This window comes from Lissotriton helveticus, chromosome 6 (genome assembly GCF_964261635.1).
Source record: "Lissotriton helveticus chromosome 6, aLisHel1.1, whole genome shotgun sequence".
NCBI lineage: Eukaryota > Metazoa > Chordata > Amphibia > Caudata > Salamandridae > Lissotriton > Lissotriton helveticus.
The window spans coordinates 1,915,635,961-1,915,661,776 of NC_136067.1; the positions used below are offsets into that span (position 1 = coordinate 1,915,635,961).

The 25,816-nt window shown below is 41.7% G+C and overlaps 1 protein-coding gene across 1 annotated transcript in view; it reads left to right on the forward strand.

Moving 5' to 3' along the window:
- The window catches only part of LOC144762934 (xanthine dehydrogenase/oxidase-like), a 575,825-nt gene that overhangs the window by 417,639 nt on the left and 132,370 nt on the right, over window positions 1–25,816 (forward strand). The window contains exon 28 of the mRNA XM_078648235.1: window positions 21,270–21,365. Coding sequence (XP_078504361.1) covers window positions 21,270–21,365 — 96 coding nt within the window. The remainder of the gene's footprint in view (window positions 1–21,269; window positions 21,366–25,816) is intronic.

The following is a 25,816-nucleotide window of genomic DNA, read 5'->3' on the forward strand; positions in this document are numbered from 1 at the left end:
GCTCTCCTTGTGCAAAACATTTGACTTAAAAGTGCTACAAATAACAATGCTACTCCACATTCACACAAAAAAGACTGGCAGAGTCAGGACATTTGTTTAATTCACAAATTGTGATGTATGTATATTGCCGCTCTTTCAGGAACAACATTTTATACAGGCAAGACATACTTTTACAGCTGTTAATATACAGTTGTTTATTTGTAAGCAAAGCAGAACTTAATTACCCATTGACACTACAACAGAGGAATGCTCTTGTTTGAGTTAATGTATATAACATGTTTATATCACTTATTACATGCCTGAGTCATTGCAAGTTGTATAGTAATTCTAGAGCAAACACAGGAGGATTGATAATGATTGACAGCAGAAGTTGAAGTAGTGGCTTAAAACAGTTTCAGTTAAGGAATGCTGTCCCATTCATTCCTATGGGCCTACAGGCCCATAGGAACGAAGTGGAGATTGCATGAGCAATTTGCGAGTACCAGTAGGTACTCACAAATTGCTCATGCTATCTCAAGGGTGCAAGGGTGTCAACATGACACCCTGTTGCACCCCTGAAATTGATCTCTGCACAAATGTTGCACACACACATGCCCTAAGGGCATGTGTGTGCGCAACATGAAACTTTGAAAAATGCACAAAAGTGCATTTTTCAATGTTTTAGCAAATTACCATGAAGTTCAACTTCATGGTAATTTGCTACTCCTATTAGCGAAATCTCTAATTTTTTAACTTTCATGCATTGCATTTAAGGAATTTCAATTTGGGATTCCTTAAATTGCGATTTTTGTATTTGGTATGATGCATCCCAAATGCAAAAATACCGGTGGCAAAGGGGCGGATTCTGAGAACATGCCCGTTTGCGACCGGTATTGGTTTGATGCATGGGGCCCTGAATGTAGTCTGCACCTTCATTCAGGAAATCTCTCTGAGGTTACACATATCTTAACCCCTTCCACGCTCATGACGAGCTGGGCTCGTCATGCAGTAGCCTCCTCGCACGCTCATGACGAGCCCAGCTCGTCATGAATAATGGGGTTCATGGGTTTCCAGCACAGGGGAAAAATCCCCATAGCATTCAAGAGGTTAAAGAGCAAGGAAACATTCTATCAGGTCACAGAGATGTTATATGCTGAGCCGTCAGAGCTGTCTGTTAGGCTGCAAAGGTGATCCAGGCTTAGACTTCAGACCACAGAACTAATTACATAGTACACAGATCTCTCCAGCTTTAGATAACAACCCTGCCATCAAGTAACGCAGACTGTACAAGTTCTCAGACAGACTATTCCTCAGATTACACTGGTCTCAGTCTCCTTGTCTCACACCGCTGACGGCAGAGCTCTCCCTCAGACGAGAGACCTCTTAAAGACTCAAGTAAAAAAAAGAAAAGTTATCCCCAGGATGATACAGATTTTACAAGGTAATGTCTCAGGCAGAAGGGCTACATATGGCTAAAAGACAATATTTTTGCCTCTTTCTGCTTCTGAGCTGTACTGAATATAAAGTACTACCTCAGAGAAATATTGAATTCAATTAATTCTTTTTACAGCCTGCTGGCGCATAAAACATGCACTCAGTTCTGGACTACTCCAGCAAAAGCCCAATATGATGCGGCTCTAGAAAGAATAGAAATTGCCCCACCATGAGCTTCTCAGCAGCCTCCTATTTGCTACTCTGTGGCTTGGAGATGAGGAAGGATGGAATCAAGGCCCTTGGGTACATTTTGATGTTTATTTCTGCTGCTGTGTTCATGACAGGGGTAGTGCAGAGTGTACCAAAATGCCAGCCGAATGTAGCATATGCTACCTGCCTATGGTAAGCCCTAAATCATGTCTGAAAGGATGGGATCTGGGCCAGAACCTATTGTCCCTGATTCCGAGCAGTTTTTGTTCCACTATTAGCAGTCCAATAACGCTTAGGCTACAACGGTGTGGATCCATAATATCAATCTCATATTATCACGTTCATCCATTTTTAGGGTGTTTTATTGTTAGTAATGTTTAATATACTGGATTCTTTTTTATAGCTGCCCTTTAATTTTGTTTTTGTTTTTGTTTTCCTTCTTTATTGAGTTTTTCTTTTGTTGTTTATTTAAAGTAAACATGTATTCTTTTTATTAAAATGAGCAATTGTACTGTTTTACAGATTGTTGCGTTTTATAGGGGGTGTGAGTGAGTAGTATTTAATCTATTGAAAATCTTTGTAAGATGATGGATTTTATTGGGGTTTCGGGCAGGCAGTGATTTAAAATGTTATTTTTATTTATTTTTTAATATTATTTTTGCCGTTTTATAACTACCAATGAAAAATATAATTTTATATTTACGTTTCAGGTTGTTGAGTTTTAAAGGGATTTTTTGGTGGGCAGTGCTTTAAAGTTTATATATAATTTTTTTATTATGAGTTTGTTTTAGTTTATTATGTTTTTTAAATGTTTTTATTCTTTAAAAAAATGGAAATTTCCTTGATATATTTTAAAATGCTAAAAAAATGTTTCAATTGTTATGAATTTGAAATTAATGTTTGAGAATTAAATGATGTCAATATTAATTTTTGTCAAATGTTGCTACATTTTAAAATTCTTTGTTACATTCAAAGGCTTTTTAAATTCATTTAATTTTATTGTATTTTTTTGTTTTATTAAATAATAAATTACTGTTATTTTTAATGTTGGCTTATTGTGGAGAGAGAGTTGTAAATTGTATTCCCCGTGAGACAATTATTTTCTACAATGTTGTTTATTTTGGATGTAGAATGCTTAATTTGTGCCTCAGTGCCCAAGATTAAAACACTGTGTTGCTTAGTTCGAAGTGCTAATTGTAAATCTGACTTCCCAGAGCCAACACCCAGTCAAACATTTTGCCCAATATTGCTTAGTTTGGAGTAGTGAATTAGATCCTCCCAGTATCTGGAATCCATCAATGTTCCTAGTTTTCTTAAAAGATTTTAGTGGATCATAAATCTGACCCTCCCCGAAAATCCAAATACTTTTGCATTGTCACTTACGTTGGAATAAGAATAATAAATCCATCCCCTCATCTCTAGAGTCCAACACTTTCCCCGATGTTGGCTAGTTGGAGTGGAAATAGTAAATCCAACCACCTCCCCCCACCTCAGAGTCCAACATTTTCCCAAGTGTTGCTTAATTTGGAGTGGAGTTAGCAAGTCTAAACTCCCAGAGGCAAACACTTTCCACAATATTGCTTACTTTGGAGTGAGGCCACTATATTAGACAATCCCAATGTTGCTGAGTTTGAATTAGGAATAGTCAGTCTGGCCCATCCAGAGTCCACACTTTCGCAAATTCGATCTAGTTTGGAGAGGGATTAGTAAATATAACCCACCTAGAGTCAAACACTTTCCCCAATATTGCTTATATGGAATTGGACTAGTAAATTAGAGTCCTCCAGAGTCCAACACTTTCCTTGGTGTTGCCTAGTGTGGAATGAGAATAGTAAATCGGATACTACCCCTCACCTCCAAAATCCAACACTTTCCCCATTGGTTTTTACTTTGGGAATGGCAATAGTACATCTGACCGTCTGACCACCAGAGCCCAACACTTTAAAACCTTCCCCAATAATGTTTGTTTGGAATGGGAATTGTAAATACATTTCAGGGAGTCCCACATGCTCTCAATGTTGCTTAGTGTGGAGTTTAAATAGTAAATCAGATCCCCCATCTCCTAGAATGTGACACTTACAAATTTTGCTTAATCTGGGGAGGGAATAGTAAATCTAGGCCCCCAAAGTCAAACACTTTTCTCAATATGTCTTATCCCTTGGGTGGGTTAGCAAATCAAAACAATAAGACCCCCGCCCCCAATGTTACTGGGAATAGTCAGTCTGAATGCTGCAGAGTCCAACACTTTCCTCTGTGTATATGTTGCTTACTCTGGAGTAGGAGCATTATATCTGTTCCCCTTTCCCCAATGTTCCTTGGATTGCAATATGTATGTTAAATATAATCCTCCAGATTTATGCATTTTTCCCACTGTTATTTGGATTAGAGTTAGAATAGTAAACTAAATATATGCATTTTCTCCAAAATTAGCTAGATAGCCGTTAGTATGTTAACTTAAATTGAAGCACTTTCCCCAATTTTAGTTGGATTAGAGTTAGCCTAGTATATCTGACCGCCACTCAAAATATAAATTAATGTATCAAAATTTGAAATTTATTTGAAAACTAGTTTGGATTTTGGTCGATTTTTAAGAAAATATTTGATGTTTACAAAATGAATTAATTTTATGTACATGAAATATATTTTTAAAAATAATTGCAACTTTTTAAAATTCAAAATAAATTTTAAATAAATGCATTTGCTATTTTTTTATTATACTATCAATATGTGTTAACACTACTTTTGCTTTCACTTTTTTTGTTAATTTCAATGTTGATTTTAAACTTTATATTATTGTGATCTATATTTTTGTATTGCATATTTTTTAAATTTAGATATATTGGTAGGACAATATTTGGTAATCAATGCTTCTGATCATGCCTTTACAATATTCCCCAGGAGCCAGGCTTGATCCAGATACTTTTTCAGCAATACTCACATATGCCAATTGTTGCCACCATGCGGCTCCACACGGGCCCTCTACAGCCCCGGAAATAACAGAGCAGAGTCGCACATAAGCACTAACTTGGCATGCTGTCATCAGTTTCTTGCCACACCATTTGATATTGATCTTGAGTTCTTTTCAAAATTTAATATGCCTTTTGACGATTCCTAAAACAGATAAAAATCCAGTGTACTTGGGAAAGTTGTCCCCTTCTAGGACTACAGGCTTCAGACTATGCCTTCGCTGTATAAATTAGATGTCAGTCACAGATTCGCACAAGATGGGCTCAGGGCACGACTTGAAGTTGTGCAAGAAGTGCTCCTTCATGTTCCGGAAAGCAAACCGGGACTGAAAAGTGAAGCTGTACATCGACCAACAGTTACGGACCACCCATAAGTCCCACTCCTGCTCCAATTTAAGGGTGCTAACTTGCTCTGGAGGTCGCTCCCACAAGAGGCTGAATTTGTGTTCAAGGTCCTCCAGTAAGCCAAATTTCAAATGTGAGCACAAGAATGTGAAGCAGAACTCAACCCCATCCCGCCACTCCCTACCTAGAGAGAAGACACAAGGGCATGATGATGTCAGTCAATCTCTTGCCGGACATCCGATTTTAGAGCCAACTCGTCAGTTATTCCCTGCACACCCAGAATATCTATGGCCATCGGCAACACTGCAGTAGATTGAAGCATTTAAGGAGGCCATGTTGCAGATATTTAAAGCAAAACCAAAGGGCATGATGGATGGAGTGTTGAACATTGCAAGCACTCACCAACCAGTCAACTGATCTGGGTTTAATCCATCATCACTCTTTAGCTCTCTCCGCCACCCCAGTTCGGACATTGCCATATGCAAATCAGTCTGACTCTGTGCCTCATGGGTACAGTCCAGCCCGAACTGCCAAACCATATCTTCCCTGGACCGGAAACAAGCATCCTGGGACCGGTTTCTGGCATTTCAGCCATCATCAGCCAGGCTAGCTTGAATCCAGTGGCAAAGTGAGCAAGGGACCCACGTCTGGGCATAACCTGGAAACTTAGGGCGAACAAAGCAAAAACAAAGCGGATGATGGACGGAGTGTTGAACATTGCAAGCACTCACCCCCAGTTAACTGATCTGGGTTTAATCCATCATCATTCTTTAGCTCACACCGCTACCCCAATTGTAGATATTTGGCAAAATTCCAGCTTAGTCTGGTATGCCATCAGGTCCAAAGGATCTGCAGGGACCATTAGTCAAGTCCTCAGCATGATCAGACCCCCTTGGACCTGTCATTGGCTTCATTCAGTCTCGGGTACAGACTTACACCCTCGCTCACAACCTGTCTTCTATCCTCTCTCTTTGATGCTGGTACCAACTATGCCGGAGAGGGCCAGTACTGATGCTGACTTCTGTCCCCAAACTGACTTTGGCAAAATCCCGACCAATGTCATTGCTGATTGTGGAGGGGGCAAGGAGCATTTTGCCCCTCATTACTATGATGACAATTTTTACATGGACAATATGCTTGATACTTCAATTGATAAAGAGTTGAACTCACCATTTATGGGATGCAGATGGTAGTAGCACTCTCTAACGACTCCATGGAGGATGCTCTAAAGTTTCGGAGCGATCTTGCAGTGGTTGCAGAGTGGATGTCTGCTAACTGTCTCCAGCTTAACGCCAGCAAATATGAGGCTTTGCTGGTAGGGAAAGACCCTGAGCAGGGGAACGAGTGTTAGTGGTTGGCGTTTCTGGGATGTACACCCGCCCCCAAACAGGTGGTAAAAATCTGGGTGTATGTGTTGACTCAGCCCTCAGTTTTCAGGTCCAAACCAAAAAAGTTTCAGGTACCTGTTTTGGTCTCCTGCGTGGGCTAAAACCGTTGCTAAGTTTCTTCGATCCTCCCACTCGTAAGGTCATCATCCAGGCCACCATCATGTCTAGGTTAGACTATGCCAGCTCTCTGTATCTGGGGGTCAACAAGGCTGAGATTCTACGACTGCAGAGGGGCCAAAATGCGGCTGTCAGGACTCTCCTGGGCCTCCCTAGAATCTGTTCTACAGCCAGCGCAATCCGCCGACTCCATTGGTTGCCAGTGGCTAGGAGCGTCAAGTTTAAGTCCCTCTGCATTGCCTTTAAAATTATGAATCTTTCTTCACCTAGCATCCTGGCAAACCTGCTCTCACCCTATACACCCCCACCGCCCTCGGAAACCCGCCAACCCCCACAGACCACGCATGCAACCTGGGAATCATCCTGGACTCCGAGCTCAAAATGGACCGCCAGATCAACTCTGTCTCATCTTCCTGCTTCAACACCCTCCGCCTCCTTCGTAAGACATTCAAATGGATCCCCCTCGAACACCGAAAGACAGTCACTCACGCCCTGGTCACCAGCAGACTCGACTACGGCAACGCACTCTACGCCGGAATAAACAAAAACCTCATCCGCAAGCTACAGAACATCCAGAACGCCGCCGCAAGACTGGTCCTCAACCTGCCAAAACACTGCCACATCTCCCAGCACCTGCGCACACTCCACTGGCTCCCCTTAGAGGCGAGAATCACCTTTAAGATGCTCACCCACGCACACAAGGCCCTCCACGGCACCGGACCAGCATACCTGAACAGCCGACTCAAATTCCACGCACCCCAAAGGACCCTACGATCAGCCCAGCTTTCCTACGCTGTGGTCCCCCGCACCAGAAAGACCAGATCGGGAGGCCGCTCCTTCTCCTTCCTCGCGGCCAAAGCATGGAACGCCCTTCCGCTCCACATCAGACAGACAACATCGCTCCCCATCTTCGCAAGAAACCTCAAAACCTGGCTCTTCGACAGACCCCCTCCTTGATGGAATGGAACCTGCACCCCCCCTACTCCCCCCCACCCCTAGCGCCTTGAGACCCTTACGGGTGAGTAGTCGCGCTTTAACAAACTCCTGATTGATTGATTGATTGATACACCTACTCGCCATCTTTTATCTATGGGCCAGTATTTGGCGGTTGTCCACCTGGGTGAGGAAGGAGCGTGCAGGAGGGCGATCCTTCCGCATCACGGTGGCTAAACTCTGGAACTCTCTCCCAGTGCACATCCGTAGTATGGATAACTACCTGGGTTTTCATAAGGCGATTAAAAGTCACCTGTTCCCTCTGACTTGACATCTGCCCGCTTTCCGCAGGCTCCCATTGGTTTTGCCGGTTAGCGCTGGGACGCCCCTTTGCTGGGGCAGCTATGCGCTATATAAAACCTTGTAACATAACATAACATTTAGACCACCAGTGGAAGAGTGTGTTTTATTTGCAGTGTACTAGGATGAGCAGCTGAGGTCTTGGATTTACAGCTACCCTCTATTTGAGGTTAAGACAAATGTCCTTACAGAAATCTTACAGCCTGAGCCAGTCACATATGAGCTCTTGCTTCCTTTCAATGAAACTCTCTTTGACAGCTTAATGGGTGCCTAGTTAAAGCCCTGGTCTTGCCCACCGGTGAATAGACAAATGGCCATACATCACAGACCGACACCTGGTGACCCTGATTTCTTCATTAACCATTCTACCTAGAGAGTCTAGTCGGTCAGGCTTCAACCAACAAGGTGAAGCCCAAATAATTTCCTACTGATCCCCTGGATAAGGAATCTAACAAGGTTGAGGTGTTCGGAAAACAAATATTCTCTTTGGCTATCCTACAATTGAGGCCATCAGTGCAGTTTATTTATTTGTCTGACATACCCTATCTGGGACATGTCCAGCGAGATCCTACTTACTTTCCCAGAAGACCTTAGGGCCTCACTTGCACAGACCATTTGGGATGGTCAAGATGCGACCAAATATGTGAGCCATGCTGGCCATGATACTACAGATTGTTTGTGAAGGATGGTTGGTACCAGGAGGTTCTCTGCCACCATGCGTGGATGTGCTCTATTGGATTTACATGCCTCTGTTATGGACATGCCTTTCGATGGCTCATTTATGTTAAGTGAAAAAGACGATTCTTCCTTGGAACGTTTCAAAGAGAATAGGACCATAGTATTCTCCCTGGGTATTTTGACCCCTGCCAAAAAGTTTCCTCGCCAATGTAGAAAATTCTGAGGATACTCTAGGGGACTGCCGTGTAGGCAAATTCTGTCTCTTCACCCTCTGCTGCATCCCATTCCTTTTGAAGTTGGGGACTTGGAACTAGAAGGTAAAATGCAGGCCACCAAGGGCACCGGTCCACCCAGCTGGATGGATCCTTCAACCTGTTCAACATGGCTCAACATGGCTACTAATGAGAGACTTTTTATTCTTGAAAGAATGCCCCATAACACTCCAGGACACTTTGTACTAGAGTGCACATCTTTAGCCCTGAGCAATATTTTTAGTTGTTTGAGTGAAATGTGTACTTGCAGGTACACAGTACCTCTATGGGAAGCACCTTCACTCCCGGCATTGCAAGAGTCTGTGTCCATCATTTTGAAAAAAATAACATTATGACTAACAGCAATTGCTTTAGAGACCAGATTAAACTCTAGAAGAGGCAAACCAATGTTGTCCTGGTGATTTTAATGTACCATCCGCCCAGTGCCTTGGACCTTTTGGAGTGGATAAATACACAAAACAAATCCTTGAAGTTTACCTACTTCATTAGTGCAGAGATGTTGACCTTTCTGATGTCAACATTTTTCACCAAGGCGGGGACCCTGTGGACAGATGCACACCACAAGCCAACCGATAAAAGCAGCTTTTTATGATTCATCAATTTTCTCCGGCTCTCCTATTGGAACATTTGACGACTGGTCTATTTTTAAGACTGCAACACAATTACAGGTGTATAGAAGACTTCAATAAACATGTGGAGCCAGTTAGCTACAACTGAGACAGTAGAACTATCCCGAGAACTGCATTCATAATTCCCTAAAAAGAGCAAAAATTAACAATAGGGATGCTCTTATAGAAAACACTTGCCACAAGGATAAGAGTAAATTGGTTTGTGTTACCAGTTATTCCGCATTGTCTAACTACATAAAGAAGTAATTAAATAAATAAACACTGCGGATCTTGGGTACACGCAACCAGATATTTGTGATAGGATTATCAGGGTTACCCTCATACCAACGAGGAAGCACCGGCCTGAGAGAAGAGAAGCAACATTTCCACCTTGTGTGGTTTATCAGCGGTGACTGGGCATCTCCCTTGTGGTAACTGCAATGTTTGTCACCTTACAAAAGCACCTAAACATTGGACCTGGATTTGCCAAAGAGTGGTCCAACGAAAGCATACTGACTGCATCTCTACCCATGTCGTATACCTAATTATCTGAACCTGCAAAGTAAGATATGTAGGGATGACATGTAGAAAAGTGACATTATGGATTGGGGAACACAGAAGCACTCAAGATCTGCATCAACCAATGTACCCAGATTTTACGTATTTAACTAAGGAAGGGGATGATTTCTCTTTTCAGTGTGTGACACAAGGATGTACTTGCCTGTAACATTTTATGTGGTGAATTAGAAGCCCTTAAAATAGTATGTATATTACGATCCCTAGTAGTTGCAGCATTATGATACAATATCCGTCCGTTTCTAATAAATGAAAAATAAAATTTTAAAGGGCCATTATACAAAGATAGAGGGTTTACGTTTTGGTTTTAACAAAGTGCTTAACTTTCATGTGAAGGAGGAACAGCAGATGTTGATGTGTTCATGCTTTTTATGGATATGAGTGTGTTATTACAAACAACACTGTGTTCAACTCAGTAAAATATGTGTCACAGCGTTCAGTGAATCAAGTTTTTGGTAAAGGGGTGGGTAAGCAACCTATTTGCAAAATCATGTTCAACCTAATTATCTCATAATTTTCAGAACCCAGGAAAAGGGAATTTCCCAGCAAACAAAATCTGATATTGTTTGTAGGTGATTGTGCACATGGTAAGAGTGTGGTTTAAATAAACTAAGTACTCGAAAAATTGAAAACCTTGGAAGCTGAAAAGTCCTGATGAAAGCTGGATGACCCGAAGGATTGTGGTATCAATCAGCTGAAATGTGTTCACCAACAGACTAAGGACCCGTTGATACTCAATGTACAAACTGCCCTGTTTTAATAAGTTCTAAGGTCCTTAAGAAATAAATAATGTCATGTATGAAGTTGACACCTGCGGACATGTTTAATTCCGCTTTCCTGATGCCAATATTGTTATATCTTCGTAACATCAAAGTGTTCCTTCAAAAATGTGATTTGATATCCCCAGTATTGTCTTTTATTCCAGGGTAGGACTCAATGGTGAAGTATTAGACATGTGGGTGAGAGTGGGTTAAAAAAGAGGAGCATTCCCCTCAATATGGGAAAATTAAGGATAGTGTAGGAGGCCACCTCCCTTTTGGTTAATTGCCATCTACATTGCTATGCTCTACCTTATGTGCTCTACTGAGTCCCCCCCACACACACATCAGTGCAAATCTCAGAGGAACATCTGTTCTTCCTTTTGCCAGAGGTGTGAGTTTTGCTATCTAAAGGAGTCTTCAAGATGGTTCTGAACATAGAAATAGGGTAGGGTTGCTACTCTCACTATTTCCTCATGCCTAAGAAGGGTGGAGGTCTTCTCTTAGATCTTTGCTTTCTGAATGTCTTCAAGCATCAGCAGAAGTTCACAATGCTCATGCTTGCCCAGATTCTGTCTGGCTTGGCCACCAGTGACATAGTTGGAGTTCATGATAAATGAGCCAAAGGCACACTTGACTTCTTTGCAGAGCTTCCCTTAATTGGAGCTGCCCTGGATACTGTATAGTTCAGAACCTTTCCTCCATTGCAACGAGTTCACAACATTTAAGCTTTGATCCTTATGTTTCATTCTCAGTCATGGATCTTGGTGAGAGAAAGCTCAGAGGTTTCATGGCATTTAGCCTCCCTCATCACCACAAAGAAAACTTGTCAGATACCATTCAGATTTCGGAGGAAACTGCACATGCGATCTGCAGTGGTGGCTGCTCGAGTGCAATTAGATCGGCGTTAGGCCCTTCTCCCTTACCCACTCAGAGCTGATGGTGGTGACTGATTTGTAACTGCTGGGTTGAGGAAATCATCTGTGGGAGGTAAAGATCAGAGGACAGTAATCTCCTATGAATACCTTGCTCCATATTAAACTGTTGGAGTTAGGAGCCATTCGTAAGCCATTGAAGTCTTTGCTGCTTCTATAAAGGGAGGCTGGTGCAGGTTCTCACTGTCACCATGTGGTACTGCAACAAGCAGGGCAGAGAGTGGTCATTGGTCCTGTGCCTAAACGCTGTATACCTTCTATTTTTGGTTGGAGCATCAGGGCATTTCCCTGATTGTGACCCACTCGGCAAGGATCCGTGAATATTATGGCATTCAAGCTCTGCCAGTGGTGTCTGGTGGATCATGAATGATGCCTACATTCCATTGAGGCGCAGGGCTTCTTCAGACAGTGGGTAGAATCCTAGCTAGAGCTTTTCATCACCATTGAAAAACACACAATTTCGAAAGTTTAGCGCGCTTGAGTTTCTGCAAAGACAGCTACTTAGAGATGCGGTCCCCCTGGAAATAAACATGGGACATTCCCACCCCGGCCACTCCAGCCCAGAATTGTAATAAAGATCAGGAATGACCAGGCCCAAGTCATCCCAGCGACTCAGAATTGGGTCAGGAGACTGTGTTACCTTGAACTTCTGGGCATGAGCATCTGAGCTCCACTCAGGTTTTGACTTAAGGAGAATCTTTTTTCACAACACCAGGGCAGGCTACTCCATCCGAACCTGTGCAATTCAGACCTCCTTGCCTGGAGATTGTTCAGCTGCATTTGACTGCATTTGATCTACCACTCGAATTTGTGAATGTGAACCTTGGTGCTAGGTACCCTTCCACGAAATACAATCATGCTGGACGCTGGGATATATTTGTAGCCTGGTGTGGAAGCCAAGCTGTGAAATGTTTTATTTTTCGTTTTGTCCTCAGCCCAACAAGGGCTTGCAATGGGCACTTTTAAAGGTTTTTTTGTCAGCCTTTTTCACCTTTTCTTTCGCCCTTAGCAGCCATCATTGTTTAAATCGCCTGTTGTGTTGTAATTTATTATAATTTTGACACACATGTTCCCTCCCTAAACATTTTTGATGTTACAGTGGGATCTTAATTTGGTCTTGATATGTACGCTCTTAGAGCCGATGCTCAGTTATTAATTGCGTATTCTGACCTTAAAGATTTATTTAATGATTGTGATTACTGCAGCTTGTTGCATGAGTGAACTTCAGGCACGGTTTGGTACAACTGCCCTACTGGCGGCATTGTTGCATTAAATTGTGTCTCCTCTCCATTTTGGGCTACCCATCACTCTCAGAGTTTGTTGCTCTTCCTCACCCATTGAAAGAGGAGAGACACAAATCTTGAAGGCCTGCAGGGAGGTGGTTATTCCCCCTCTTCTTGAGGTGATGAACCTGGCAATTACGGAGGGAACCTTTCCCCTTACCTGGAAACAGGCGGTTGTCAAGCCTCTCTTGAAGAAGGCCTCTCTTGACCCCGGGGTACTGAAAAACTTTCAGCCGATTTCCCTGCTTCTGGCCCCGCCAAGATTCTTGAGGCCCATCCTAATCGCCACCTTACCACCTTCCTGGATGATTCAGGCCTGCTGGACATTTTGCAGCATGGCTTTCTGTTGTATTCTCTATACTTATAAAATACAGTATCCCTTTAACTCTAACATTCCATTTCCATGATGTCATTTCCCACTGTATTCTCCCTTGACAGTTAGCTCCCTGCTTACTGATGGGACCACCAGTTATTCTCTGTAGCTCATAATAAATACTAAATATCTTTATATTGGATCAATCTCCTCATTTACAACACATGGCGACGATGAGCAGGGTGAGCTGAAGAACTACAGAGGGAGAAGACTCTCACTGGTGAGAAAAGGACCACGCGAATTTGAAATTTCAAGAAACAGAGACCAGGGATTGGAAGCTGTAGCAGAAAAAAAAAAACAGTGACCAAGAAAGACCATAAACCAAGTACACAAAGGGAAGAACGCCAATTTCTTGCCACAGCAAATGATGAGTTACAAACGATACTAGACTCTGCCTAATCGAAGTGACCAGCACTGTCAGCTACTCTTGAGAAGTTATGACACCGAGCAGTTAACGGCGCTACTCATGAGTAGTTATAACACTGGAAGCGCGTATCGTGAGGACAGTTTGCACCCAGGCACAGCAGAAGCATAACTGCGGAAAAAGGGAAAGAAACGGAATTTTTGAAAAAAGGCAGTAGACTGAAGCGTCTTGTGCAGTCGAGTAGAAGCGTACTTGTGAGTAGCAGACCCCTTGTGAGATTGCCCATAGATGTGATACATATATGTCATTTGGTTGTATTTTGGGATTGGACTCGAGCGAGTGAGTGCGTGAGATCAACTGTGGCTCGAGCAGAAGGTGCGCATCTTTCAAAGTGTGACTCGCGCAAAGATTACTCACAGTTGGAATTTCCCTGGAGACATCTTCGAAATCGAACCATCGGAGAAGAAGCAAGCAAGCGTCACAACAGGAAACAGCAGTGACAGGAAGCGGCAGTGACGCAACAACGCAGCGTAATAACGCTACGTGGCGGCCATCTTGAAACAGCATCTCGTTGCCAAGCAACGCGTTTTTACCGAGACAACACGACTTGCAGGAACTTGATATTCCAGCGAAAGAACACGAGTAAGTTATTCAAAACTCGGTAAATTTGACAATAAGAAACGTTACTAATTACAATAAACATTTCACAGTGAAACAGTAAGAAGTAGGAAACTTACACAGCATTGTATAAAATACGAGTACACACAACATAGTAAGAATAACAAGATAAAAAAAAAAAAAAAAAAAAAAAAATTCTGTTAGACAGCATCTAACACAACTAATAGCCAACTCTTGACTCTTCTATTTATCGTATTTTGAGACACTCGATCTCCATCAAAAAATATCTTAACTTATAGGATACTGACCACACGGAGAGTGTTACCTACACAATATTAAGTAACAAATAAAGGAATAAGTAGCGAAATGGAGAACCTGAATGTAATCATACCTCCCATGTTTCTGCAAAACACTGGCGATCCACCCATTGAGTGGGATGAATGGATAGACATCTTTGAAAATTACATAGAAGCACTTGATGGGAAAGATTTCAGCGCAACTAGAAAGAAAGCCCTCTTGTTAAGCGCTCTAGGCAAAGAAGGTCAACGTTCTTTTAAATATCTTCCATTAGGATTAAGCCAAGATGGAAGAGCATTAACCAATGTGTATACGGAAGCAAAAGCTCGCATGAAAAAACAATATGCAAAGGAAGTAAATATCGTCATGGCAAGACACAAATTTTACACCCAACCCCAAAGGAATGAAGAGTCTGTTGACCAATTTGTGGCCAGGTTACGCGAATTGTCCATCAAATGTAATTTCGGAGAGATAAGAGACGAAATGATACGTGATCAATTAATAGTACAATGCCGGAATAAAAAGATGCAGGAAAAACTATGGGCAGCGAAAAATCCTACCTTACAAATGGCTATAGACATAGCGAAAGTAGTTGAGGAATCGAACGCATGTATGAAAGAGATGGAGAGGAAAGACAATGCGAGAGAAAATGTTCAAGGAAATGGAGTTTCCTGTGTTGAGCCAGTTGAAGTGGCTGCAGTACAAAGGAAAAGTATTGACCTAAGCGACAGAGGTCCAAAGAGATATAACAATGGATTTTCAAATAATGACAGAAGTAGGTTCCAAGGGAGGATGTGTAGTAGATGCGGAAGTACTTTCCATAACTCAGATTTCAGGAAGTGCTTTGCCATCGACCAAATGTGTAGAAAGTGTGGAAAGAAAGGTCATTTCGCCAAGATGTGCAGGAGTGCAAATGTTGATAAAGTAGCTGTTGTCGAAAACAAGGAAGTCGTGAAAGACATAAAAGGGGTTGAGGGTACCAACAAAATATTATGTTTGGGTGAAGATGGTACGAGTGAAAATGAACCTGGCAGGAGAAACAGACCCAAAGCACAATTCCTAATAAATAAAATAGAAGTCAGGTTGATGGTTGATCCAGGGTCATTGTGGACTATCATTCCCAATAGTATGTACTTAGAGCATTGGAAAGATGTACAATTATTAACTAGCGATATCAGTCCTTGTGGATATCAAGGCGAGAGTATAAATGTGATCGGATTCATGATTTGTACATTATCATTTAAGGACCGTTCCACAAGTGGGAAAGTATATGTGGCAAGCTCAGGTCCTGCAATTTTGGGATGGGAACTACAGTATGACCTTGGTATAATTATTAATCCTAGAGCAGCACAACAAGTAATGGTTGTAGATAGTATAACCACAGATTCAATTGTTAATGGGATGAATAGTTTGTTTGATGAACACATAGGAGAACTGAGGGGTTATGTACATAAAATTGTATTACATGATAATGCTATACCTATGCAACACAAGGTAAGGAAAGTCCCATTTATTGCACGTGAAGAAGTGAAAAAGATGCTGAAGGAGATGCTAGATCAAGGGGTGATAGAACAGATCGAAACGTCACCCTGGATTTCTCCTGTAGTTATCACGACCAAATCTGATGGAAAATTCCGTTTTTGTGTGGACCTTCGTACCTTAAACCAGAACATCATTGTGGATAACTTTCCATTACCAAACATCAACAAATTAGTTTTGTCACTAAAAGGAGGAAAGTACTTTTCCAAGTTAGACCTTCGCAGTGCGTATCACCAGATAAAACTGCATCAAGACTCCAAAGCATTAACAGCTTTTATAACGACGGAGGGAGTATACCAGTTCACACGAATGCCCTTCGGACTGGCTTCTGCAGCCGGAGTATTTCAAAGGATGATGGGAGTAGTACTGAAGGGTGTGAACAATGTAGTTCACTTTCAAGACGATGTCTTGATATTTGGAAAGTCTGTTGAAGAACACAATTTAATTTTAAAAACTGTTCTGGAAAGAATGGAACAAGCTGGTTTAACACTAAAGAAAGAGAAATGTAAATTTGCAGTAGAAGAAGTCGAATACCTTGGATACACTTTGTCTGTTGATGGGGTCAAACCCAAAAGGGACTTATTAGACTCTATCAGGAAAGCACCAGCTCCTTGTGACAAAGATCAGCTGAGGTCTTTTCTCGGCCTTATCGAATATTACGCTAAATTCGTAAAGAATTTCGCAGAAAAAACCGAAAAAATTAAGATGTTGTTGAGAAAAGGATGCAAGTTTGTATGGGGTATGGAACAAGAGGAGTGTTTTAAAATGATCAAAACTGAAATTTGTGAAGCAGACATTTTAACACCGTTTGACACTAATCGTAAATCAATCTTAACAGTAGATGCAAGTGCTGTGGGGGTTGGAGCAGTTTTAGCTCAAGTACATAGTTCAGGACTCAAGACAGTAGCTTTTGCTTCAAGGACACTCACAATGGCAGAGAGGAATTATTCAATAATTGAGCGAGAAGCTTTAGCTGCAGCGTGGGGTTGTGAGTATTACAGAATGTACTTGTGGGGGTTCAAATTCACGCTGTTAACCGACCACAAACCTTTGGTTAAAATCCTTTCGCCTGGTGGAGCTGGCAAAGGCTCTGCAAGGTTGGCCAGACTTGCTGCTAGAATTCAAGAGTACCTATACACAGTTGAATATATTCCAGGTTGGAAGAACTGTCAGGCTGATGGACTCTCTAGACTTCCACTACCATGGGAAACAGTAGACAAGTCAGGAGTAGAATCACTCAATTCGGAAGGGTCTGTAGCTGCGATAGACGAAGTAGTAGATATGTGTGCTGGAGCGATTTGTAGGGATAAATGGAATACTTCCATGACTGAAGATGCGGTGTTGAGCAAAGTGAAAGACATGATTGTGAAGGGTGCAAGGAGAGAGAGTTGCATATCCCCAGCACTTCGCCCTTATTTGAAAGTACTAGAACAATTGTCTGTCTTAGACAGGGATGGATTTTTGATTTTGAAAGAAGATAAATTTATTCCCCCACAAGGAGAAAGATTTACATTATTTAAGTTAGCCCACGAGGGTCACCTAGGTCAATCCCTCACTAAGAGGAGAGTTAGAGAGAATTTTTGGTGGCCCGGGATGGACTTGGAAATTTCTCAGTGCGTAGAGAAGTGTACTGACTGCTTAGAGAGCGAGAAAAGACTTAAAGTTGGCAGTAATGTTGGTTGTGGCTCAATAATAGACCCAAGGAGTCCTTGGCACACCATATGTATGGATTTCATTGGCCCGTTTTATCAATTGAGTCAGGACATGAAGTTTGGGTTAGTAGTAGTAGATGTTTCTTCAAAGTGGTTAGTAGTCAAATTTATGAAAGAGATTACAACGAGCAGTACCATTTCCGTGTTGAGTGATATTTTTAGAGAGGAAGGTTTCCCGTCTAAGATTATCACCGATAATGGGACGCAATTGACTTCCCAGGAGATGACTAATTTCTTGAGAAAGTGTGGTATTTCACATTCCAGGACCTCACTTTACAATCCCCAGGGGAATGGAATAGTTGAGAGAGCAAACAGGATGGTTAAGGGTGCGATTCAAATGGCAGTCTCTTCTAGGACAGATGTAAAAGGATTGGTTAATGACCTAGTTTGGGCCTACAGAACTACTGAAAATAGTGTAACTGGTATGGTTCCTTTCAGCGTTATGAGAGGGCGTCCAGCTGGCACTAAATTAGTCGCTGCATGGATGAAAGAATATCTGAATGATGTTCCTAGCAATCAAAACAATTCTGACATAGTGAATGAATCAGAGGTAGGATGTAAATTGGCAGCGAATGACTGGGTGAAAGTCAAACCTGGCCGAGTTGGAGTTGGATTGACGAAATTCAGGGGCCCATTTAAAGTTAGGTCTGTCCACAAAAGGTTTGTAACTTTATATAATGGTGAAAGTTGGAATTTGAGACGAGTAGCACTTTACAAGAAAGCTGAAAGTGAGAGTAATACACCTTCTAGTCAGGTTGGAACAAATAGAGTTCAAAGAATAAGAAGACCACCAGATTACTTACATGATTTTGTATGCAAATGAGAACTGTTAGAAATGATAAGCATATGCTTATGTTTTGTATTTTCTTAATTTAATTTTTTGTGTTTTTTCTTTATACGAAGGGAAGAGGATATGTTGTATTCTCTATACTTATAAAATACAGTATCCCTTTAACTCTAACATTCCATTTCCATGATGTCATTTCCCACTGTATTCTCCCTTGACAGTTAGCTCCCTGCTTACTGATGGGACCACCAGTTATTCTCTGTAGCTCATAATAAATACTAAATATCTTTATATTGGATCAATCTCCTCATTTACAACACTTTCGAAGGGCCCATAGTACTGAATCTGCCCTCACGGTGGTCGTCAACAATATCCGCTCGAGGGTCGATAGGGGCCAGATTACTCTTCTGGTCCTACTCGACCTCACGGCAGCCTTCGACACCCTGTCTCCCCTGGTCCTGGTTGCCAGGCTCAGGGAGATAGGAGTTGGAGGCTCAGCCCTTAGTCTTCCTACTTCCTTCTTACATCAGAGAGAACAAAGAGTGAAGCTGGTTAATTTCTTACCCCCCCAAACCAGTGCAGTGTGGGGTGCCCCAGGGATCTTCCATAAGTCCTACCCTTTTTAATATATACGTCGCCCCACTTGCCAGGGTAGTGCAGTTGTATGGTTTTGAGGTGTTGTCGTATGCCGAAGACACCCAAATCATGGTATCCCTCACACAGTCCGTGAGTGAATCTGATCTCAACTTCAGAACCTGCATGGAGGCAGTCTCCCAGTGGATGATACGAAATTTTCTAAAACTCAACGGGGAGAAGACGGAGGTCTTAATTCTTGGGGGCTGCCAAGACATCTGTTCTAATGACTGGTGGCTGGACTCCCTTGGTGTATGTCCTACTACCTCACATTCCGCCAAGAATCTGGGGGTCCTGATTGATACCTCTCTTTCCTTTGACTGTCAGGTCAGCAGGACGGTCTCCACCTATTGTGGTATCATCAGGATCCTCAGAAAGATTGCATCCTACCTCTCTCCGGATGCCCGAAAACAGGCTACAGTAGCTCTGGTTTCCTTGAGACTGGACTACTGTAACGCTCTGTATGTGGGCATGAATAAGAGCCTTGTCCATCGCTTACAGATGGTGCAGAATGTTGCGGCCAGGATGGTGCTCAATCTTCCTAGGCTCTCTTCTGCAACCCTGGCCAGGAAATCTCTTCATTGGCTCCCTGTCGAGTCCAGGATCACATTTAAGCTTCTTTGCCTTGCTCATGGGGCTGTTTATGGCTCTGGTTCAGAGAGTATTAGGTCCGTCCTTCATCCCTATTCTCCCTGCAGGATCCTCCGGTCATCTTCTAAAAATCTCCTATTAGTCCCTAGATTTGCCAAAGCAAGATGGGGAGGGAAAGCCTTTGTCACCGTAGTTCCTAAGCTTTGGAACTCTCTCCCACCTGAATTGGTGAGTTTACCCTCTCTGGCGCGTTTTCGCAAAGAATTGAAAACTTGGTTTTTCTGTCAGGCGTATTCTTAGATATGTACTCTGTGAATTTGAGCCGATCTGTTTAGTTTGTGCGCCTTGATGCCCTTGGGCTAAGTTGCGCGGTATAAATTCCCAATCATTATCATCATCAACACATAAGGGCTTTAACCTTTTACATCAATCATATCAAGGCCCATCGGGTGGATGATCAGCTTTGCCTGGGTTTCTCCAGGTTGAAGAAAGGGAAGTGGACTCTGTAGAGGTGGAAAGTCCGCAGTATTGAAATCTTATACTTACTGGCCAAAACCCAGCTGCTGAAGGGACTGAGAGCGAATATCCCCAGAGCTAAGGCTGCTTCTACTGTCTTCATGCAAGGTGCCTATTCTGAAAGTTTGCCAGGCTCAGACATGAGTTGTGGTGCACATATTTGTAAACGTCCACTGCCTTGACAATCAGGTCTGGCAGGAAGGTCATTATGCCTGCATGGTCATGCAAGACTTTTCTTGGTTAGAGTCCAGTTTACAGACCCTTCACCATTGAGAGGTACTGCTTTCATATCTATTCTTAAGGTGAAGTATCTGTGGTTAGAAGCATCCATCAGAAGAACAAGTTACTTACCTTTCGTAGTGCTATTTCTGGTGCATACAATATTTTACCGTAACTTCCTGACATCCCTCCCACCCTCCCAGTCCTGTTGTGGGTCCTATTCTACCTTCTGAAAAAAGTCCCAGTGGTATAGACCTGCACACTGGTATCGACAATTGTTTTATGCTCCACGTCAGAAAATCAAGCAAGAAACTAAAATCACATTGAAGTATTGATCAAAAAGCCTTAAGATCTAGCCTGCATCTGAGGAATGTGCAATTAGATAGAGTATCCACCAGAAGGAGCATTGCCAAAGGTAGATAACTTGTTCTTTTGTTACTTTAATTGTATGTATCAGGTTCACAATATTTTGGCAGCCTATTTATTGAGTTCATTATTTTGGTAGTGGCTTTAAATAGAAACAAGAGAATATAGACAGTTCATTATGTGAATATAGCAGTGATATGATGACACTACTTGAATGGGTATATCATTTGTTTAGACCCTCATTTGCCCTCAGGTCAAAGATATTGGAATTCAGAGTTTGGCAAGCTAAGGTACCTGCAATCCGTACATTAGATCTTCCATTCTAGAAGTTTTGATATGTCAATGCTTCAATTTAACGAAGTGTATTTAAAGTCCACAATCATTGTTAACATCTTTGATGGTCTTTTTGTAGGCAGGAGCTCTTGTGCATGTGTACACAGATGGGTCAGTGCTACTTACTCATGGTGGAACTGAAATGGGTCAAGGACTTCACACTAAGATGGTCCAGGTATGTCACAAAATTGGTAAAAATGAACATAGATATAGTACCAGCTGCCTATTGAAATGTATTAAAATTATTTGTTATGTATCTCCCCCTGATTGAAAACATTTGGGTTACCTAAGATTCTCTGATGGTTTTCCAATTCAGTAATGACTTAATTGAATGAAATGTATACATAGCTGAACTCCCACAGCTGAACTGTCTACATAGTTTCTCATTAGGAGAGGATAATCAGATGACCCAGAATAGATATATTTTGTGGTTTTCTTTTACTAAAGGTGAGTTATTTGTCTTTGGTCTGAATGCTGTTAGGAAATGTTATCAGTAGCTGGGGGTAGATTTACTCGTTTTGGGAATTCTCTAAGGTTTGCCAGGTTTCACCTGGAGACTTGACACAGTGACATTTTTTCAAGGGTGCTCTTGAAAAACCTTTGTGAAATTGTAGAAAGTTCGCAAATGCTCACACGGATATACCATCACATTTGTTCAATGCCATTTTATTTCTCCAAAGCGCACATATTCATCTCTTTGATCCAGCCCCATACCTTTTAGGGGTCTTTCATTTCTCTTCCGACCCTGAAAGATATTTACTTCTGCCTTAAGTAGGATTAAATCTCTGATCTTTTTCAGTATTAAATAGAGTACTATGGAAGTTTGTGTAAACTGACAAATGTGTATATTTGTCTGAATCAGAAAATGAAATGTAATTGTATGCTTTCATTTTACAGATTGTTGATTTTAGAAATCCTATCACGTGTGCTGACCCTAAACCAATTGGATAGATTGCAAGGTTTACTTTAAAAAAAAACAAATTAGCTTTGTAATATTAAACATTGACTTTAAAATTAATGGATGTATCTCAACATTATTAACTTCAGTACAAGCTGTGAGAGAGATATATGTCACCTATGTCACTAGAGTGGTTATTGTTTTATATACCTGTACTGCAGTCCCAGAGGCAGCACCTGCTGTTCAGGGTGGGCCAGGAACATTTTCAGCGGAGTCCCAAAAAAACAAAAAAAAGACAAGGAAGCAGGGTAGAAATACTCTGACCCCCTAGGCCTGGTGGTGGTTCCCAGAGGGAGCCCACCTGGGGCCAAAAAACATCCCTATTTTACCATCACTTCAAAGTAGGTGGTAACCCATTCGCAAATTGGAAATGTTCCCCAATCTTGTGTGAATAAGGAATCAAGCAAGTTGTTAGTGAATGAGCAGACGTTTTTTGGTGGCTATCTTTTAAGGATGAAACAGCATTTAAGGATGAAACAGCAGCCTCTCTAAATGAAGCTGACAGGGGCAGTGCATAGTGACATTTATTAAACTGTTACTACTGCAAAACAGCAGAGAGAAAAATGTACAGTGTGGCTAGCAATTTTAGCATCAGTTTGTCCCAAAGTAGGCCAAGAAGCTTTTCAAATAGTGCATTCAAACTTTACTACTCGAATACTTGAATAGATTCTTATCTAGTTGCTCATTGGCAAGGCATGTCAGTATTGAGGTTAATCCACGTTACTCACAAATGATTACAATTTGGGTGTTATTCATCTCCCTAAAAAATGAGGCATTTTCTCTTAATATAATATAAACAAGATACAACACATGTATTGTCCTATCACAAGACACTACAAATGTATTATTCTATCTCTGTGAATCACACCTATCTATACTAATATTATAAAGAGAGAGCCCAAACCTTTGAGGCGGGTAAGCTCCGGAACTACAGCGCCAATCAGAACACCCAATACAGCATTGGAAAGGTGAGTATAAGCAGATGGGTATAGTCTAGACACCTGCCCAATATATACATTACAAGTGAAAAAGACCATTTTGGGACAAAGTAGTCCGTTGTGGGCGTGGGCGTTCTACTGTAAAGCAATGCTTGCGAAAAGCGTTCAGTGTGAGAAAAGCATCCTGTGTGAGAATATCGTTCTGACACGTCTTGAAGTGGGCGTGTCGTTTAGTAGTGTGTGGGCGTGTGCCTTCAGAGACGCCCGAAGCATTGCGGAGAGAGGGAATAGCGTCATTGGAGTTGTGGCGTTTGGCAGTGATGCTATGTGTGGCGTCTAAGTGCACCAAGCAAGTCTTTAGGGAGTGCGTGAACCTACGAAGGCACACGCCCTCAGTGTGTATGCCAAGAATGATCAGGGCGTCGGCAGGAGCAGACACACACGTTCGCATTCTGCGGAAAGGACAACAAACCGCAGAGCACACGCTCACCTTCCACGCAAAAGAGAGAGGGGTTCTGAGCAGCCGCACAGGCAAGTCACATGAAACAATAAATGTACAATGCCATGAGCTTTTAAAAAGACTTTTCCTTGCCTATTCTAACCATTTAAGACATTCTTTTTCGTACCTGGACTAATTATAAGGAATAGGCTCTCCTTCTGGCTAGGAATTCCAGTCAGAGATGTGGGTTCAAGACATTCTCTACTATCCAATGACATACTTTTGATTTCTTTTATTTATTAAAATTTTGTAGCTATTATCTGTATTGTAATACTGATTACGGTAACAATTCCACGAGGTGTTCAAGAACATGCGTTTGTGATAGATACTTCTAAGCTTTATAATATCCCCCAGGTGCAAACTACATCTGGAAAATCTTTCAGCAATGCTCTCAAGCGCAGGCGGCACTGTGCGGCTCCCTGCTGATTCCATAAGATCCCAGAATTGAAGTAGCGGAGATGCATACAAGTGCCATCCCTACACGCTGACATAATTTCCCCTCTAATGATACTTATAGCTGCAGATTCATCACCTTTTGAATATGGAAGAAGATGGAATCCGGAAACTCAATAAGCAGAGCCCCTGCACAGCGGTAGGTGGTGCAGCAAGGCTCTGGACTATCCTTGTTCCACTCTTCAGCTGACAAATGGGGCCTCAAATAAGTGCCACCTACGTACAGGGTGTGATTAATCGAAAAATGATATATAATATTTGTATAAACTTCCCTTTTGGAAACCTTTTATTTGTAGATTTTAAAATGTATAAACTGTAAACTGTATAATGAATCATTTTGATTTATTGATGTTAATATGTTCTTCTTTTTAAACTAAGGTCTGTATACTTTTGTGATTCTATTATTTTGAATCGAATAAAGTTTATGAATCGAATCGATCGCCACCTATGTGTTTTGACTTCAGTGCCATTCTTTATGTGCCTTCAGCAGCAGACCCGTAATTACGCTTTTTTTCTTCTTGCCTTTAAGAGATACTTTCTCAATTATTTTTCTCTAAATCCTTCCAGTATGAAAGGGAACATGTCACCTACTATAACAATAAGGTCAGCGCTGAGAGATCCTCTTGGGGCTGATTTGTGCACAAAATAAATTAAATAAATAAAAATTGTCAGAAACAGATGTCTGTGACAGGTCCCCAAGAATTGTGCCTCTGGCGTTTGGGTCAGCACACATTAAAAAAAAACTGCTTTATCTAAAGGCAGTCCCAGACATGGAGATCTGCAGAGCTCAGCAGACCACCATCCCTGGAAGGGACAGCCATTCCCAACAGGGCCGCAAATTGTTACTGGCTCAATAATATTCATGATCCTTGCATTTTGCAACCCCATTTGGAATTGCTAACAGTGTCCCTGACACTGTTGTACATTTGCTTTGAGTCGCAAAAGCAAATTGTTGTACATTTGGCCCTAAGTTCCAGCCTCAGTGAACAGATATGATCTTCTGGGTCTTCGATACCACAAACCGCGTGACATCTAGTCTGGATAGAGAGTTCGTTGCATAGCTAGGAACCCTTATTCTAGTATGCAGAAGTCTACTCGGCACTTTATCCAGGAACTCAATTTGTTGCATCCCCCATGATACAACTCCATAGTTCAAAGAAGCTGCCCAACAAAACCCATGGGCATTTTAACGCATCTGACTCCTGTTTTAAACTAAACCTAGAACGTCCTCTAGCAGCTTTATTACCCTAGTACAAGGCCCTCTGAAAATGCTGGTACCTCTTTCCATTCCCCTGGAAGGCAACTAACTAGTATGTGGAGTCTGACCAACTCTATTTTTTCACTTTTCAAAGTGAAGAGTTCTGTTTTTAGTGTGTTCTCTTTCAGATCTTTAAATTCACAGTGCTGTCTTTGTGGCCTTTTCCTGGGTTCAGAACTTGTATCTGTCTTACGCGGTAGAGTTGAATGCTCCATCTCCAAGTTGGGTTTATTACGAGGTTCCAGAAAGCCATTCTGAAGTGGCCTCAATGTAAGATGTTATGCTGTTATAGAAAACTATGTAAATATACAAATAACTATCTGGTGATATTAAATTTGAATTATGGTCACAATATAAAGAAAGTTATGAAATGTTTTTTTATGCAATTTCGCACAATTTCAGGCTTGTAGGAGACATATTCAAGCCAAAAATGTTTCACGAAGAGACATGTTATGCTTGTCCCAATCTCTTGAAGTATCCGGTATGACTTTGTTATGCAGGATTTGCCTTTGCTTGAAAA